The following is a 16,279-nucleotide window of genomic DNA, read 5'->3' as shown; positions in this document are numbered from 1 at the left end:
CTTAATCTAAATATTAAGGTTTCCTCACGATGTTTTCTTTCACATGCTACATGATTATCCCCTAATTTCATTCTACAAAAATAATAACGTATAACATACATATTATCTTTTATTTATAATAAAAACTTTTCCGCAGCTGGCCACAGTTTACTCGTTCATACTGCGTAATAAATTTAATGTCTCCAGTTCTTCTGATTACGAGAATTCTTCCATAACTTAATTTAGAAAAAAATAACAACTTTTGAAATATACTAACTACTGCCATTATAACCTAAAAGTAGAAAGAGCAACTTGTGTCATGTTCATGTCATAATACTTACAATACAAATTTAATTTTATTGTGTTGCAATATGGAGCATATTTGAGTGGTTCGTTGACTAGCGAATGGCTGTTTACGCCTCATTACAAAAGAACAACTAGTGGCAGCCCATACACTACCAACAAAAAATATAAAAAGTCCTAAACTTTGCAAACAAACAAGCATATCAAACAAGAACTGGAGAGGTTATAGGAGTTTAGGATCTATTGGAAGAATTTTTATGTGATCCATCGTATCTGATCACAACGAGCATCACAAACACTCGGTGACATTAACATTTCTTTGTTTACACTTGGCATTTATTTAACTTCCGCCGTAAACGCAAAGAAGTTATTATTCTGAGATTGATATATAAAGAATTTTGACGTCACATCCGCCCTAAGAAAATGGGTGACGTTTCTCTGAAGTTAGAATTTACCGAAGTTTATTTGTACTTTAAAACTTCATTTACTTGCTCAAAAATAAATTATAATCAAAAATATTGATGGAAGCGTAGTTATAAAATAACAAAGTTTATTATAAATAATATTTGACCTTTATTTGAACCTCTTGCATATTCCCTATTCCCAACTCCAACCGTAGGGTAGCTTCCCGCCAGGCCACACCACCCGGCGTCGGAGGATCCTCCCTTTGCCATGGGGATGCGCCACTCCAGCATCTCCATATTACCAATCCGAAATTTGCTACCCTGAAAACCTTGTGCTACTGACATGGTGCTGAAAATGCTATTTTAGAGGCGCGAAGTGTGGCTTATAATCTATCTATATATAGAAAAATGAATCCCATCAAAAACAATACTTGTCAAAAAAAACCAAGTCTCGTAACCACAAACCTGTATTTGAGTAGACAACGCAAGTGCATGTACTTCGCGTGTAAAAAGGGAGTGAAATTATCTTCCTTTAGCGCAGTGTCATTAGGGACGTTCCTAAACTAAATCGTTCAAGTGACGTGACTGAAGTGACAGTAGGTATAAAAATAATGGCACGCTTGGTTTCTATACAAGGAATGAGACAAGCGTTGTCTATTGAAATACAGGTCCTGTGCTCGTAACTCAGTTGTTATACGGTAAAAAGTTGTGAGATCCATGTAATACCAAGTCTTATCCACGCACGCATCTCAATCTTAAAAATATTTAATGTTTTATATAAATATATTGACTCGGTCATCGCATGGAAACACGTGTTAATTAAATTATTTAGTGCGATGACCAAGTCAATATATTTATATAAGACAACGCTTGTCTCATTCCTTGTACAGAAACCAAGCGTGCCATTATTTATATACCTACTGTCACTTCAGTCACGTCACTTGAACGATTTAGTTTAGGAACGTCCCTAATGACACTGCGCTAAAGGAAGATAATTTCACTCCCTTTTTACACGCGAAGTACATGCACTTGCGTTGTCTACTCAAATACAGGTCTGTGGTTACGAGACTTGGTTTTTTTTGACAAGTATTGTTTTTGATGGGATCTCATTGCTTTTTGTATTTTGTAGACAGTTCTATTTTTTTTCTTTTCGGTACATACCTTCTAGGTAGGTAGGTGCGTTATCTTAGTTTGGTAGGTTGCCTACCTGGGAACACCCAAATATTCCGAAAAACTTTTTTCCGAATTTGATAACCCCGAATATGTAATTTACGAAATATTGCAATACCGATTTTTTAAAATACCGAATTATAGTTAATAATCACGAAAATTATAATTTCGAATATTATAATCACGAATATTGTTATTACGATTGTTAAATATACGAATGTTAAAAAATACGATTACTTTAATATACGAAAAATAAAATACCGATTTATTATAATCACGAAAAAGTCAAATCCCGATCGGAAATAGGTATGATAATTCGTGATTTTGACAAAAAAACATAAACGTCTTTAAAACTTTAGAACCAAAACCAAAAGATAGGTGCGACGACGAGCAAAGCGAGGAGGAGCGTGTTAGGTGCACATAGATATCGAAAAACAAAGCGGAGCGCAGCGAAGCGGAGCGAAGCGGAGCGGAGCGCAGCGAAACGGAGCGAAGCGGAGCGGAGCGTTTCAAATATAGAGCAAAACAATTGTTAGGATTTTTATGGTGTTTATACTTAAAAACCTTAGGACCTAAACCTAAAGATAGGTGCGACGACGAGCAAAGCGAGGAGGAGCGTGTTAGGTGCACATAGATATCGAAAAACAAAGCGGAGCGCAGCGAAGCGGAGCGGAGCGTTTCAAATATGGAGCAAAACAATTGCTAGGATTTTTATGGTGTTTAAACTTAAAAACCTTAGGACCTAAACCTAAAGATAGGTGCGACGACGAGCAAAGCGAGGAGGAGCGTGTTAGGTGCACATTGATATCGAAAAACAAAGCGGAGCGGAGCGTTTCACATAATATAGCTTAAAAAATATTGTTTTTATACGCATTATGCTGCATTATTCATAATAGATAACCATTTCTTGTTAACTAAGAAACATTCGGGAATTAGTATTTTCGGAATATTAAAACTTCGGGATTCGTCATTTAAATAATTCGATATAATAAAAATCGTACTTTTGAAACATCGAAATAATAATATTCGGAAAATTGACTTTCGTCATTTTAATAAATGTGTTGTTTGAAATTTCGTTTATAAACTATTCGTGATTTTCGTTATTCGGAAACTTAAAATTCGGGATTGTGAATTATTCGGAACTATGAAATTCGAAATTTAAAAAATCGTTATTTTCATATTCGTAAAAAAGTAATTCGGAATTATGTAGTGTACCCTGCCTACCTACATAAATCGCAAACTTAAGGTAAGAATCAAGAATCTTTATTTTTAGCTACGTAATGTACGTGTAATGAATAAACGTAACTTTGATACTTCATACTGCATCAAAAATTTCCCTAATTAAATTTTAACCTTAGTTTCCAATACACAAAGTTCATTGTACATTAAGAAAATTTGACTATAAGTGGTAGCACTGGTAGCCTGATGTAATTTGTCCGTAGGTAGGTAATCCATCCTTTGCGGATTTAATTTGCATGACGCGAATCTTTTGCTCGATTTGGCCAGGGGCACTACCGTGCGCCTATATTTACTTGGTGGGGGCACTGCCATGCCCCCAGATATGTGATTATGAAATTATTTAAGCAGTTATGTACCTATCTAGAAAACTGGACCAAAAAAGAAAAATTTTACTCGAGTTGGTGGGGGCACTACCGTGCCCCCAAATATTTTAGTTTTTCTTTGGTTCATACACCAAACACTACTTATATTCCAAATTTGAAGCTTCTAGGTCTGCTAGAAGTGCCTTAGAATTTTTATGATCGGTGAGTGAGTCAGTCAGTGACAAAATTAAGAAACTTTGAAGCGTTAAAATTTTTAAACTACTGGTTCAAATTGAATGAAATTTGAAATATACCGTGTCTTTACAATGCCTGCATGCTTAGTGAAAATTCAGTCTTCTAGTTTTATCCATAACGAAGTTACAGGGGGTCGAAAATGGCCTGAATTGCTTCGAGAAAAGGATGGTACGGCCGTGCCGCTTTTTTGCTCGACTTGGTGGGGGCACTGCCGTGCCCCCAGATTGCTGTTCGTTAGTCTCGCTAAAACTCGAGAACGGCTGAACCGATTTGGCTAATTTTGGTCTTGAAATATTCGTGGAAGTCTAGGGAAGGTTTAAAAGGTAAGAAAAGTAGGGTAGGGTAGTGTAGTGTAAGGTAGGTTAGTGTAGGGTAGGGTAGTGTAGTGTAGTGTAAGGTAGGGTATATACTATATAGTGTAGGGTAGTGTAAGAGTCGGTATGAAGTTCGAGGGGTCAGCTAGTTTAATATAAAACAAAACAAACTAAAAACTTTGCACTGAATCCTCCATGGATCATAAATACCAAAGACTGCAATATAATAAAATTTTCATAGAGAATATATAAAAAATTGTCTTGTAAAATTTCAAGCCAACTTGACAAGTTAAGCTTTTATTTGTTTATAAAAAAATACCTAACTATTTTGACCTAAATATTTATAGATTTACGAAACATGTGTGATCAAGAATTTCGAACGCTGCGGATCGACCCTCGATACCCGTTCACGAATCAAACCAAGTGAGTGCCTTTCATTACTGTTGATGTCCGCCTACGCATTCTGGTGTACCTACTCCTGTTCTAGGTTTGTGTACCTAGCTACTAGCTATATACCCAATTATACTTGCAGGGCATGCTTCGACAACTACGTGGACTTCTACCGCTGCCGGCGTCTGCTGGGCGAGGAGGCGGACGACTGCCGGCTGTTCAAGCGCTACTTCGAGACCATCTGCCCCGCGGCGTGGACCGAGCACTGGGACGAGCAGCGCGCACAAGGCACGTTCCCCGCGCCGCTGTGACGTCACACCTTCCACCAGAGCGATGCTTCTAATTAAATATTTACCTTCTGGAATTTATCTCAGTTTTACTGTAGAGAATCATAGTGCCGCACATGACCGACATTTTGTAGGAGGAAAATAGTAATAGTGTAACCGACAACCAAAACCTCCTACAAAAGGTCAGTTACAAAATAGTAATGAGAAGAAGAATCCCGCCGGATTATCTGGCCTAACCACATAAAGGCGATAGTGTGCGAGAAATACTAAATACCACTCTTGCTTGCAAGTAGTAAGCAAGCTTGTATCATGTGATCGATCCTACATTCATGCAACGAAAGTAGTCCATGACTACTTCACTAGATGGCAATAAAATCGCTTTCCCTCATCGAGTCCTCGTGTAAGATAGCCGCGAAATACAGAGAAAATAATAAAACAACCAGGAAATAAGTGATAATCACTTTATTAGACTACAACAATATCGGGCGACGTAACACATACGGGAACATAAATACGGCAGGCGGTGCGGATAGCCTAGATGCGGCCGGGGAAGTTGCCGGCGGCGCGCTGGTCGTCCCACTTCTCCACCCAGTCCATGGGGCACATGGACTGGTACACGCGCTTGAAGTACTGGCACGGCTCGTACTTCTCCCCGCGCACGCGCGTGCAGCGGTGGAAGTCCAGGTAGCTCTGGTAGCAGTATCTGCAGAAAAAAACAATCATTTTAGATCCGTCGTAAAAGGAATAATTACGTTATTGACATAAGCTAACTAAAAAAACTACACCCCATTCGGAAAGGAGAAGAGATCTTTGTAAGCACCGACCGATATGGTTATCTATATATTATGCACAAGACATTATAAAACAAAAGTACAAAGGCGCACATATTGTACGTAAGATTATTCCAGTTACCCAGACGTGGGGTCGTGCTACAGCCTCTATTTTGCATGGTTCGTTTGTCTGAGCCTGACGACATTCAAATAGACAACGAGAATAATAAACTTCACATCATAAGCAAACGCACCAGTACCGTGCGCTGCTCCAACTCTCTTAATAATTCATGTATTGAATCGTCTAGCTGACTCTAAATAGGTCACAATAGCTGGTTGCCTGTGCGTTGGTCTGAGAGTTGCTTTGGAAATTATTATAAACTAGCTGTGCCCGCGAGCTTCGCTTCGCCTTAAAAAGTTTTCCCGTGGGAATTCCGGGATAAAAAGTAGCCTATGTTCTTTCTCAGGGTCTAGGCCATATGTAGTTATACCAAATTTCATTCAAATCCGTTCAGTACTTTTGGCGTGAAAGAGTAACAGACAGACAGACAGACACAGTTACTTTCGCATTTATAATATTAGTTAGGATTACGATCTTAATAGGTAATAGGTCGCCTGCCACCCCTGGAGACTGGACCAACGACTGGAGTCAGGTCTGGTGGTTGATGAGGAAGGCCGAGGACAGTTCTAGCAGCGCGGGGCGGGGGCGGCGGCGGCGCGGCGGGGGGCGGGCGGACGTTACCTGGTCTGGTTGGTGTTGGGGAACCGCGGGTCGAAGGGAGCGGTTTTGATGTCGGCGGGCGATTTGATCATCTCTGGCATTTTGACTGCAAACAACGTAATATATTCTCACTTACACGATCTTTATTCACTTTCATACAAAACTTATACATACAATGATTGTAATAATAATAATCTTCTAAATACCAATAATACAACAGATACAAAATAAAACAAAAGATTTCGACCTCATCCTATTTATATGCATATTTCAAAAATGTTAGTCACAAGATCTTAAATAAGAAAACTTATAATTATGCGTACAAAATGATAATGGATGTGTAATAGGTATAGATGAGGGTGAGGGCGGGCGCGGCTACTTGACGAGCGGGCGCGTCTTGCGGTCCTCCTCGCACGAGGTGTCGCGGTACTTCTTGACCTCCTGCATGTACAGCGCCCAGGCGTCGCGCGGCGCCGCGGCCGTGTCCTCCGCCGCGCGCGCCTTCTTCACCAGCCCCGTCTTCAGCACGCGCCCGCCGCGCCGCTTGCCGATGAGCGGCATGACGCGGCGCCGCTCCGGCCCCGCGCCCCCCGCCCCGCCCGCGCTCGCCCCTGCCGCCGCCGCCGCGCCCGCCGTCTGCTCCTGCATCTTCTTGAACATCTCGAGGAAGCTGCCGTCGTTGCGGATGGGCAGCGCGGGTGCGGCGCGGGGCGGGCGGGCGGCGCGCGCGGGCAGCGCCGCGGCCTGCGCCGGCGTGGGGATGAGCTCGGCGAAGTTGGGTCCCTCGACGTCGGGCGGGTCCCCGTACTGCACGTCGTCGGCGCGCGTGGTCTCGGCGGCGCCGGGCGGGGGTGGGCGGGGCTCGCGGGGCGGGGAGCGCGCTCGCTTGTCCCCCTGGTTGTGTATCTTCCAGTATCGCTTGCGGTCGGCGACGGTGAACTGTCCGCGGCGCGCGTCCTCGTCGCTGACGGCGGGCGAGGCGGAGCGCGCGGGCGAGGGGCGGCGGCGCGGGGAGCGGCTGCGGGGGGAGCGGCGGCGCGCGGGGGGCGGGGTGCGCGCGGGGCTGGACGACCGGGACCCGGACGACGACGACCTGCGAGCTTTAGCATAGCTCTTAGGAGGAGTCAGGGAGGTGCGGCCCTTGCGACTTCTAGAGGTTGATCTTTCTTTAGTTTTGTAGCTCCTTGGAGGTGTGAGATCTTTACTTGGAGATCTCTTGCGGCTACGGGATGTGGCTGAAGTGTTGCTAGATTTCCTGTAACTTTTGGGTGGAGTGACTGAAGATTCAGTTCTTTTCTTATTTTTAGGAGGTGGAGTGTTGATTGAGCGCAGTCTTTTATCTTTCTTTCTAGAGCTTCCAACAGGAGACTTGCTGTGCGATCGGCTCGGAGTTCTAGTGGCTGATCTACTCTTGCTGGTTGAAGTCCTTCTCTTTGATTTCAATGCCTTGTCCCGGCCTCTTTTCCTACTGGAACTTCTGTATGATCTATCAGATGTATATGAATGTGAGGATGACTTCCTCATTCTTTTTGACCTCTTGGGTGACCGACTCCGGGAACTGGAGCTGGAATGGGAGGAATATTTCCTCGGTCGAGAGTGGATAGATCTACTTCTGGACCTCCTCGATTCCTTGTAACTCCGACGATCTCTATCATAGCTGCTATCTCTCTTCTTAGAGTAGGAGCGGCTGGGTCTCTTGAGGTAGGGAGAGATGCTGCGGGACACGCTGCGCGAGGCGGTGCGGTAGCGGCGGCCCGGCGGGGAGCGCGCGGGGGCGGGCGGCGGCGCGCTGTAGGCGGGCGGTGCGGGGTAGCCCGCCCCGTAGTAGCCCTGGTAGTACGAGCTGTCGTAGTACGCGGGCGCGTAGCCCCCCCCTGCGGCGGCGTACCCGCTGTAGTCATAGCCCGGGGGGTACGCGTAGCCGGTCCAGGGGTCGGTGGCGGGCGGCGCGGGCGGCACGGCCGGCTGGTACTCCGCCTCGGCGCCCGGCGGTCCGCCGTCCCACGGGGTGCCGCTACCGCCTGCTCCGTGGTACGCGGACATACTTATAAGTGCCTCTTCGCATAACCTGCGGCAGTTTGTGGGTATGCACACACCTACAAACAGAACAACTTCTTGGTGTAGACAACAATTCTACTACGACCCTCGAGCGCGTGGATCCACAACGCTTATGTTTTCATGTTGAGAACCGACCACAGTAATGTGACGAGGATCAACATAAATTACGTAATCCTTTGAAAAAAATGGCATGAAGTATGTAAGGAAGCATGTATATGTAAAGCAATGATAAAAGTAACAAGATTCACAAATGGTATACCGTTCATGGTATGCTCACCTTTTCCTGTTTAACTTTTTCGTCAAAATTTATCCAAATAAAAATGGCAGCAGCAAACACATTCGCCTTTTTACGTCACTTCAAGTAATATCATAGACAACACATAAGTTTTTAAAAAAAATTATAGGCCCATTCACTGTCCAGCAGTACCAGCAATCCACCATCCAACAAGGTATAGCATGGCAAATATAAAATACCTAGTAAAGATAACTGAAAATAAGAGACCGTTTGATTATGTCTATTAATTAATTCTTCATGTCTATTAATATAGTAAGGAATTAGGAGTTTCTATTAGCTGTGATCATGAAAGTAATAATACAACAGGAATAATACGCGCACTGCACCGAAAAAACGAGCCGATAGAGATAGTCAGCACGGAGCCCTCCATCTCTTTCTATTTTTGGTGACCATAATTTTAGGTAATTCATGAGACATCACTTCTAATCTATCATGTCGCGAATAGGTGTCGATGGTCTCAAAGTCACCTATTATTCGAATAATTCGATTGCAATGTACGAATGTATTTTGGTGATATGACAATTGAGTAAACAAATGGGGTGAAGGTAAAATTTGTATAGATGTGTTGTTGCAGCGCAAACTGCAAAGTAATATTGATATGTTTTTTTCCATATCAATTAGATATTCCCAAGGTTTGAACTAGCAATAACAATCTGTCTTTTTACCAAATTCTACTAAGATGGACTGGTTTTAATTAGAGAGTTAGGATTGACGTAAATAATAAGATGAGCGAAATCAAACAAGACACATTTTTATAATAAGTATAATACAATGTATTTATTGGATCTTCTTTATTTACACGTTACTATTCTATTCTATTTTCTGTGGGGTAAGTAGGTACCTTATTAAATTAAATCTGTCCTTCAATACGCTCCACAAAGTTGAATGAAACAGGTCCTAATCAATGGAAAGTGATTCAAAAGTACGAATGAATGGTCACCCTAACCATAACGTCTCTCACAACAGTATAAACGTCATCCGTCATCTTGACAACTTCGGTCTTGTCGTAAAGTATTTAGAAAAACTACCAATATTTTTTGTGAAATTATTATTCATACAAATACCAAATATTTCATTAAAATTACATGTTTATAATGATTTATTATAAATTTGTTTTTGAAAATGATATGATATACAGTAGTCTATGAGTTAATTTAATATTTTTTTGCATAGCTCTCTTCGTACAAAATCTACTAAAGTTTACACAACTAAATCGGCTGTCCAATTTCAAAACACAGTAACAGCCAAGAGACAAAATGTTCAGGAGAGCCATAAAACGTTTTTGTCCCTTCATTTCAATGCCCTGGAAAAACTATGATACATATCTAAACGAATGTAAGCTTAAAAGAACCGGCAGAATCTAGGCTTTAAATACAATACTATTTCATTTAAATATGACTAATATTGTTGCTGTAATGCACAAAAGAAAACACTAACTAGGTTTTAAATGGTTTTCTCACCCTAAAACCGCCCTCACTGACCATTTTATAACCTAGTGTTGAAGCACAACACTACGTGTGCGCCCCATCACTAGACGAGTGACGGCGCCCCCCCGCGCCCCGCACCCTCGCAGGCGAAGACGCAGACTACGCGCCGCCATTCTGAGACTGCAAGCCATTCGATCAACATAACCAATATTTCTTTGATTTGAAACTTTGATAAAGTCAATATATTTCTTGTAAAACGGATCTCCAACCTAGTTCTCATTGAGTAGATACCTGCGCCAACAAGTTTTCGAGCCGGATACGGGCTTTTTGGAAGATCTGAAGACCAGGCGAGACGAAAATCGGAATCCCGAGGCACGTATCGGCGAGGTCGTTCAAGGGCAAGGTAGAAGATCCACGCGGCACCAATCTGCTATTCGCCGCGATCTCCACGAAAATAATCAAGATACAACATTCTACGGCCAGTCTCGAATCTCAAGAATCACAAGAAAAACCAGAAACCACGACCAGAATCGAAAAACCAGGAAAAGAGGTTACAGTGTGGTATTGCTGTGAGTTCGTTCCAATTTCAATTATCCCCTGTGTGCACAATTCAATTCACTATCCTTTTTCCTAGTAAAAATCACGTAACAATAATAATTATCCCGTTTTAATCATCAATTCATTTTGTTAAAATTACCATTTTGGGTGTCATAACCTAATTATCTCCCATTTCTCCCGTCACCTGTCTATTTTTACACAATCGAAAGCGCATATTATTCATAAATAATCGAATCTATTCCCAATTTTAACCTACGTGTTTGCGTACCCACGTCATTAAATTATTGAAATCCATTTGCATCTGCCAATCCATTCAAGTTTATTCAGTTCAAAGGCCATATTTGTTTCAATGAACAGCTGTTTTCCCCAACACAGTGTATATTTTTAACAAATTGCATATTTTTTCTCGTTTTTTAACATATTGTTTTTATCTCATACATTCCAGTGAATCCGTCAGCATCGCTGTCGCGCAGGTGGTGCGTGCGCCGAACCGCCTCTAACCGGTTACGCAAGCTGAGGTGGCTTCGATGTTTGCATTGCTTGCGTGAGCTCTTCTGCTGACCCATAGTAGCTGCCTGTTAAAATTTAAGTATCGCTTCATACACTTCGAGCTTGTTTCACTATTTTGCACAAATTTTACTTTATAAACAAAGTGTAAAACAGCTATAAACATTGATCGAATGGATTGCACACGGCGGCTTCTGCGGCGCGGGACAATCAGTCGGTAACGGGTTCTAGTGCATTCTCAGGTGGGCCAAACCTTAAATTACCTACAATTAATTTACCGACATTTTCTGGTCGCTATCAGGACTGGTTAGAATACCATGACACATACAAGTCACTAATACACACAAACACTTCAATACCAAAAATCCATAAATTTCACTATTTGCGGAACACTTTAAAGGAAAGTGCTTCTATAATCATAAAATCATTAGAGTTTTCAGCAGAAAACTATGATGTTGCATGGGATTTGCTGTGTGATCGATACAATAATGATAGAATTCTAGTAAACAATCACATACAAGCTTTGTTTAACATACAACCAGTTGTTCAAGAATCCTCAAAGGCGTTACGTAGCACAATAGATAGCATTAATAAAAATCTAAGAGCCTTGAAAACACTTAATTTACCTACAGAACACTGGGACATTCTCATCATCCACATGGTGACTAGTAAACTGGATTCACACACAATGCGTGACTGGGAAACAGAACGCAATCATATAAAGTCTATACCTACTTTAGAAGAATTCAACTCATTTCTCAAAAACCGCGCAGACTTACTAGAGACCATGGAGGAAGCACAATCACAAAAACACACACGCAGACACAGCGACATCTCTCACAATCGTCCAAAAACTTTTGTCGTAAATCATAACCAAACACAAAAACAATCACAATATCATTGCCCTGTTTGTAAAAATAATCATTCCATTTACCAATGTCTAAAATTCAAATCAATGCCTATCGAGGCACGCATTGAAAAGGTAAATAAATTAAACCTTTGCACTAATTGTTTACGGAGTGGTCATGACGAACAACGTTGTAGATTGAGTTCATGTAGGTATTGCACAAAACGACACAATACAATGTTACATAAAACGGATTCTGCATCTACACAATCACAAACACAAACAAAATCAAGTAGCTCGCAGTCCCCCTGCCATGGGTCAAGTGACTGTGTTGTCTTACCGTCCATAGTAGGGCAAAATCAATCACAAATACCACAGAGTAGTCAGAACAGTATGGTAGTACAGTCAGACAACATTACATTGTCCTCTACTCATAACAGTCAAGTTCTACTTTCAACTGCAATCATAAACATAACCGATCACCACGGTAACAATCACAAAATTCGTGCACTTCTAGATAACGGCAGCACGTCTAGTTTTATTACAGAAAAAATACAAAAACAGTTGCAAATACCCAGTTATTCAACTTCAATTTCAGTACAAGGGCTAAATAAACAGTCTTCAAAAATAACACAAAGATGTGACGTGACTATATCTTCACTCACCAATAGTGGTTATACAACAAACGTCAATTGTTTCGTTGTTCCACAAATCACCCAGTTGATACCTACTACAAGAATAAATTGCGAGGCTCTCAATATTCCTTCGCATATCAAACTAGCAGATCCGACGTTCTCAGTTCCTGCGGAAGTGCATATGCTGTTAGGCGCGGATTTGTTTTGGGCGGTCCTATCTAACAACCGCATCAATCTAGGCAAAAATAAACCAACCTTAGTTGAAACAACACTAGGGTGGATAGTTTCAGGATCTATACAAGTTCCTTATTCTAAACACAACAAAATGCAATCCTATAATACAGTCCACTGTCATTTTCTAAATAACATTGAGCTTGAGGAAAAACTCGATAAATTCTTTGAATTTGAATCAGTTTCCACCACTCAACAATCCCGAACTAAAGGTGAGAGTGAGTGTGAACAAATATTTACACAAACAACCACACGCCACCCAGATGGCAATTTCATTGTTACAATACCATTAAAAGAATCACCTGAATGCTTACGCGACTCATCACATCAAGCATTAATTCAATTTAAATCATTAGAGCGCAAATTCAATCGCAACAGTGAGTTTAAACAAAAATACACAGATTTTCTTGAAGAATATCAGACCTTAGGTCATATGTCAGAAAACACTAACCCACAAGACGACAAAACTTCATACATAATGCCACATCACGGCATTCTGCGTGAAGATAAACTCACAACAAAGTTGAGAACAGTTTTTAACGCATCGAGTATAACTAGTTCAGGCAAGTCATTTAATGACATTCAGTACATAGGCCCCACTGTACAAGATGATTTATTAAGCATACTGATTAGATTCCGTCAGCATAAGTATGTAGTGTCATCGGACATAGAAAAAATGTACCGACAAATTTATGTAAAGGAGGAACAGCGAAGCTTACAACAAATTTACTGGCGATCAGATCCCAGTGAGCCAATCAAACTATACAAGTTAAATAGGGTCGCGTACGGTACAGCATCCGCGCCATATCTAGCTACCAGATGCCTAATGCAGTTAGGGCAAGAGTGTACAGACAAAAATGTAGGTGAAACAATCTTACATGACTTCTACGTCGACGATTAAATCTCAGGTAATGATGACGAGCAAACCCTCATACAAACATGTAAGGGCGCCATACAAACACTACAAGGAGCTCATTTTCAATTACGAAAATGGCGTTCTAACTCAGCCTCAGTATTAAACTCTCTAGACAATGAAAACAACAATGACGAACTATTATGTCTAAAAAATGACGAGTATGCAAAAACATTAGGTTTACTTTGGGCCTGCACAAAAGATTTATTACTGTTTTCAATAAACAACATCAAACAAAAACACAAAATAAATAAACGCATAATTTTATCAACTATAGCACAAGTATTTGACCCATTAGGATTAATTAATCCTTGTATGTTACAGGCCAAAATTCTCCTACAGAATTTATGGGCGAAAAATGTTGACTGGAACAGTCAGTTACCAGCCGAGGTTGAGTCACAGTGGAACACATTTGTAAAACATTTACCGGAAGTAACCGAAATTCAAATTCCTCGTCGAGTTTTATGTGATTTCTACGTCAAGGTAGAATTACATACATTTAGTGATGCTTCTATAAAAGCATATTCAGCTTGCGTATATGTACGCTCACTGTCTAACAATGGCAACGTAAGTGTCCACTTACTGTTGGCAAAAAGTAAAGTTTCTCCTCTAAAACAAAAAATTACTATGCCCAGACTTGAGCTGTGTGGTTCTCTTCTGGCTACTCAGTTAGCAAAAAAGGCAATAGAATCATTACGTCTACATATAGACGCACAGTACTTCTGGTGTGACTCAACTATCGTGCTGAGCTGGATAAAAACATGTAAGCTAAAACTAAAACTATTTGTACTCAACAGAATAAATGAAATCACCAAAAATTCAAACCCTCAGTCATGGAATTATGTTCCCACAGATATGAACCCTGCCGATATAGGGTCAAGGGGTTTAAATGCAGCAAAACTTAAATCATCACTTTTGTGGTGGGGAGGTCCGCACTTCCTACACCAAGCAGATATGCAGTTGCCTACTCAACCGCAAAACACAAATAGTGAGGAATTGCCAGAGATTAAGTTTCAGTGTCATTTATCTACTACTGAACCTCATGAAAATAATTTAGCACTTAACTTTTCCAATATTTGTTTATTACAACGTGTAATAGTACAAATTAAACGTTTTAAACATAACTGTTTCAATCGTAATAACAAAATGGTAGGTCTAATTACAGCATCAGAACTTGAAGACGCTATGCAGGTTTTATGTAAAATAGTGCAGAGTGATATGTTTTGTAAACAAAAATCCATTTTAATTAACAAAAAACCATTGCAATCTAAAGATAAACTTTTAAGTCTTAATCCCTTTGTTGATGATGCAGGTATAATCAGAGTTGGAGGGAGACTGTCGAACACGAACTACGCCTACGACACAAAACACCCCATCTTACTACATGCATCACATCACATCACTAAACTTTTAGCCCAACACTATCACAAAATACTTTTACATCCAGGGCCACAACTATTATTGGCAACACTACGCCATAAGTATTGGATTATCAATGGGCGTAATTTAACTAGAAAAGTAACTCATACTTGCATAACTTGTCTTAGATTTTCAGGTAAAACTTACCAACCCATCATGGGTAACCTCCCAAAGCAGAGGCTACAAGCTGACTATCCATTCGCAAACACAGCAGTCGATTATGCGGGACCAATCCTGATAGCGAACAAAAAGGGTCGTGGCAGTCAGCTGAAAAAAGCATACATAGCCATTTTTGTATGTATGGCAGTACGAGCTGTGCACATAGAGCTCGTCACCGACTTAACTTCCCAGGGCTACATGGCCATGCTTAATCGTCTAATTTGCCGCAGGGGCAAGCCAGCCTCCATAACATCCGATAATGCTAAATGTTTTATTGGTACCTTTAATGAATTACCTAAATTTTTGAAACAAAATTCCAATAACATAATTAATGAAGCAGCTAAGATTCAAATTGAATTCAAATTCTCTCCACCATACAGTCCGCACTTCAATGGGTTAGCAGAAGCGTCAGTGAAGTCAGTCAAACATGACCTAAAACGAGTTTTATCAATGACTCACCTAGATTATGAAGAAATGTACACTGTCTTGGTTCAAATAGAGGCAATTCTTAATTCCAGACCCATAACCCCTATTTCATCTGATCCATCTGATCTAGTAGCTCTCACTCCTGCACATTTTCTGATTGGACGAATGCTCACAATGCTACCTGCACCTCAGGTCGACAACGCTCCAATCAACACACTCTCTCGATACAAACGAGTCCAAGCATTGAAAGCACACTTCTGGAATCGCTATTATAAGGAGTATATTTTTTCAGCATTACAGATTCGCAGCAAGTGGCACACCAATCGAGGTCAACTACAGCTTGGGCAGATGGTCCTCATCAAAGATGACCGGCTCCCACCCAACAGATGGCTGCTCGGTCGCATCACAGCCGTCTACCCTGGCACCGACGGCATCAACCGCGTGGCAGACGTCCTCTCCACTTCGGGGACCTTGAGACGGGCTTACAACCGGCTCTGCCCTCTACCCATGACGTTGGACCAGGATACTCCAGCTCCAAGGGGCCCAGCTTGTTGAAGCACAACACTACGTGTGCGCCCCATCACTAGACGAGTGACGGCGCCCCCCCGCGCCCCGCACCCTCGCAGGCGAAGACGCAGACTGACTACGCGCCGCCATTCTGAGACTGCAA

The 16,279-nt window shown here is 41.5% G+C and overlaps 2 protein-coding genes across 3 annotated transcripts; one reads left to right on the top strand and one right to left on the bottom strand.

The window, feature by feature from the left end:
- The first annotated feature begins 4,213 nt into the window (after positions 1-4,213).
- Positions 4,214-4,720, top strand: LOC105397331 (cytochrome c oxidase subunit 6b-2). The gene is made up of 2 exons (XM_011569348.3): positions 4,214-4,389; positions 4,499-4,720. The coding sequence occupies exons 1-2, from the start codon at positions 4,325-4,327 to the stop codon at positions 4,665-4,667; spliced, it is 234 nt and encodes a 77-aa protein (XP_011567650.1). The 5' UTR covers positions 4,214-4,324; the 3' UTR covers positions 4,668-4,720.
- A 370-nt stretch (positions 4,721-5,090) lies between these two features.
- Positions 5,091-8,957, bottom strand: LOC105397340 (cytochrome c oxidase subunit 6b-2). 2 transcript variants are annotated; one of them, XM_038118122.2, is made up of 3 exons: positions 8,470-8,626; positions 6,156-6,240; positions 5,091-5,346 (listed from the first exon to the last, which is right to left on the bottom strand). In XM_038118122.2, exons 2-3 carry the CDS (start codon positions 6,233-6,235, stop codon positions 5,178-5,180), a joined length of 249 nt encoding a protein of 82 aa, XP_037974050.1. In that variant the 5' UTR covers positions 6,236-6,240; positions 8,470-8,626; the 3' UTR covers positions 5,091-5,177. The 2 variants fall into 2 exon arrangements, with proteins under 2 accessions (XP_037974050.1, XP_037974047.2); XM_038118119.2 differs by lacking the exon at positions 5,091-5,346 and having other exon boundaries at positions 6,186-8,230; positions 8,470-8,957.
- Positions 8,958-16,279: the final 7,322 nt, after the last annotated feature.

This window comes from Plutella xylostella, chromosome 29 (genome assembly GCF_932276165.1).
Source record: "Plutella xylostella chromosome 29, ilPluXylo3.1, whole genome shotgun sequence".
NCBI lineage: Eukaryota > Metazoa > Arthropoda > Insecta > Lepidoptera > Plutellidae > Plutella > Plutella xylostella.
The sequence above is the reverse complement of the archived record's forward strand: the minus strand, read 5'-3'. Positions and strand labels throughout refer to the sequence as shown.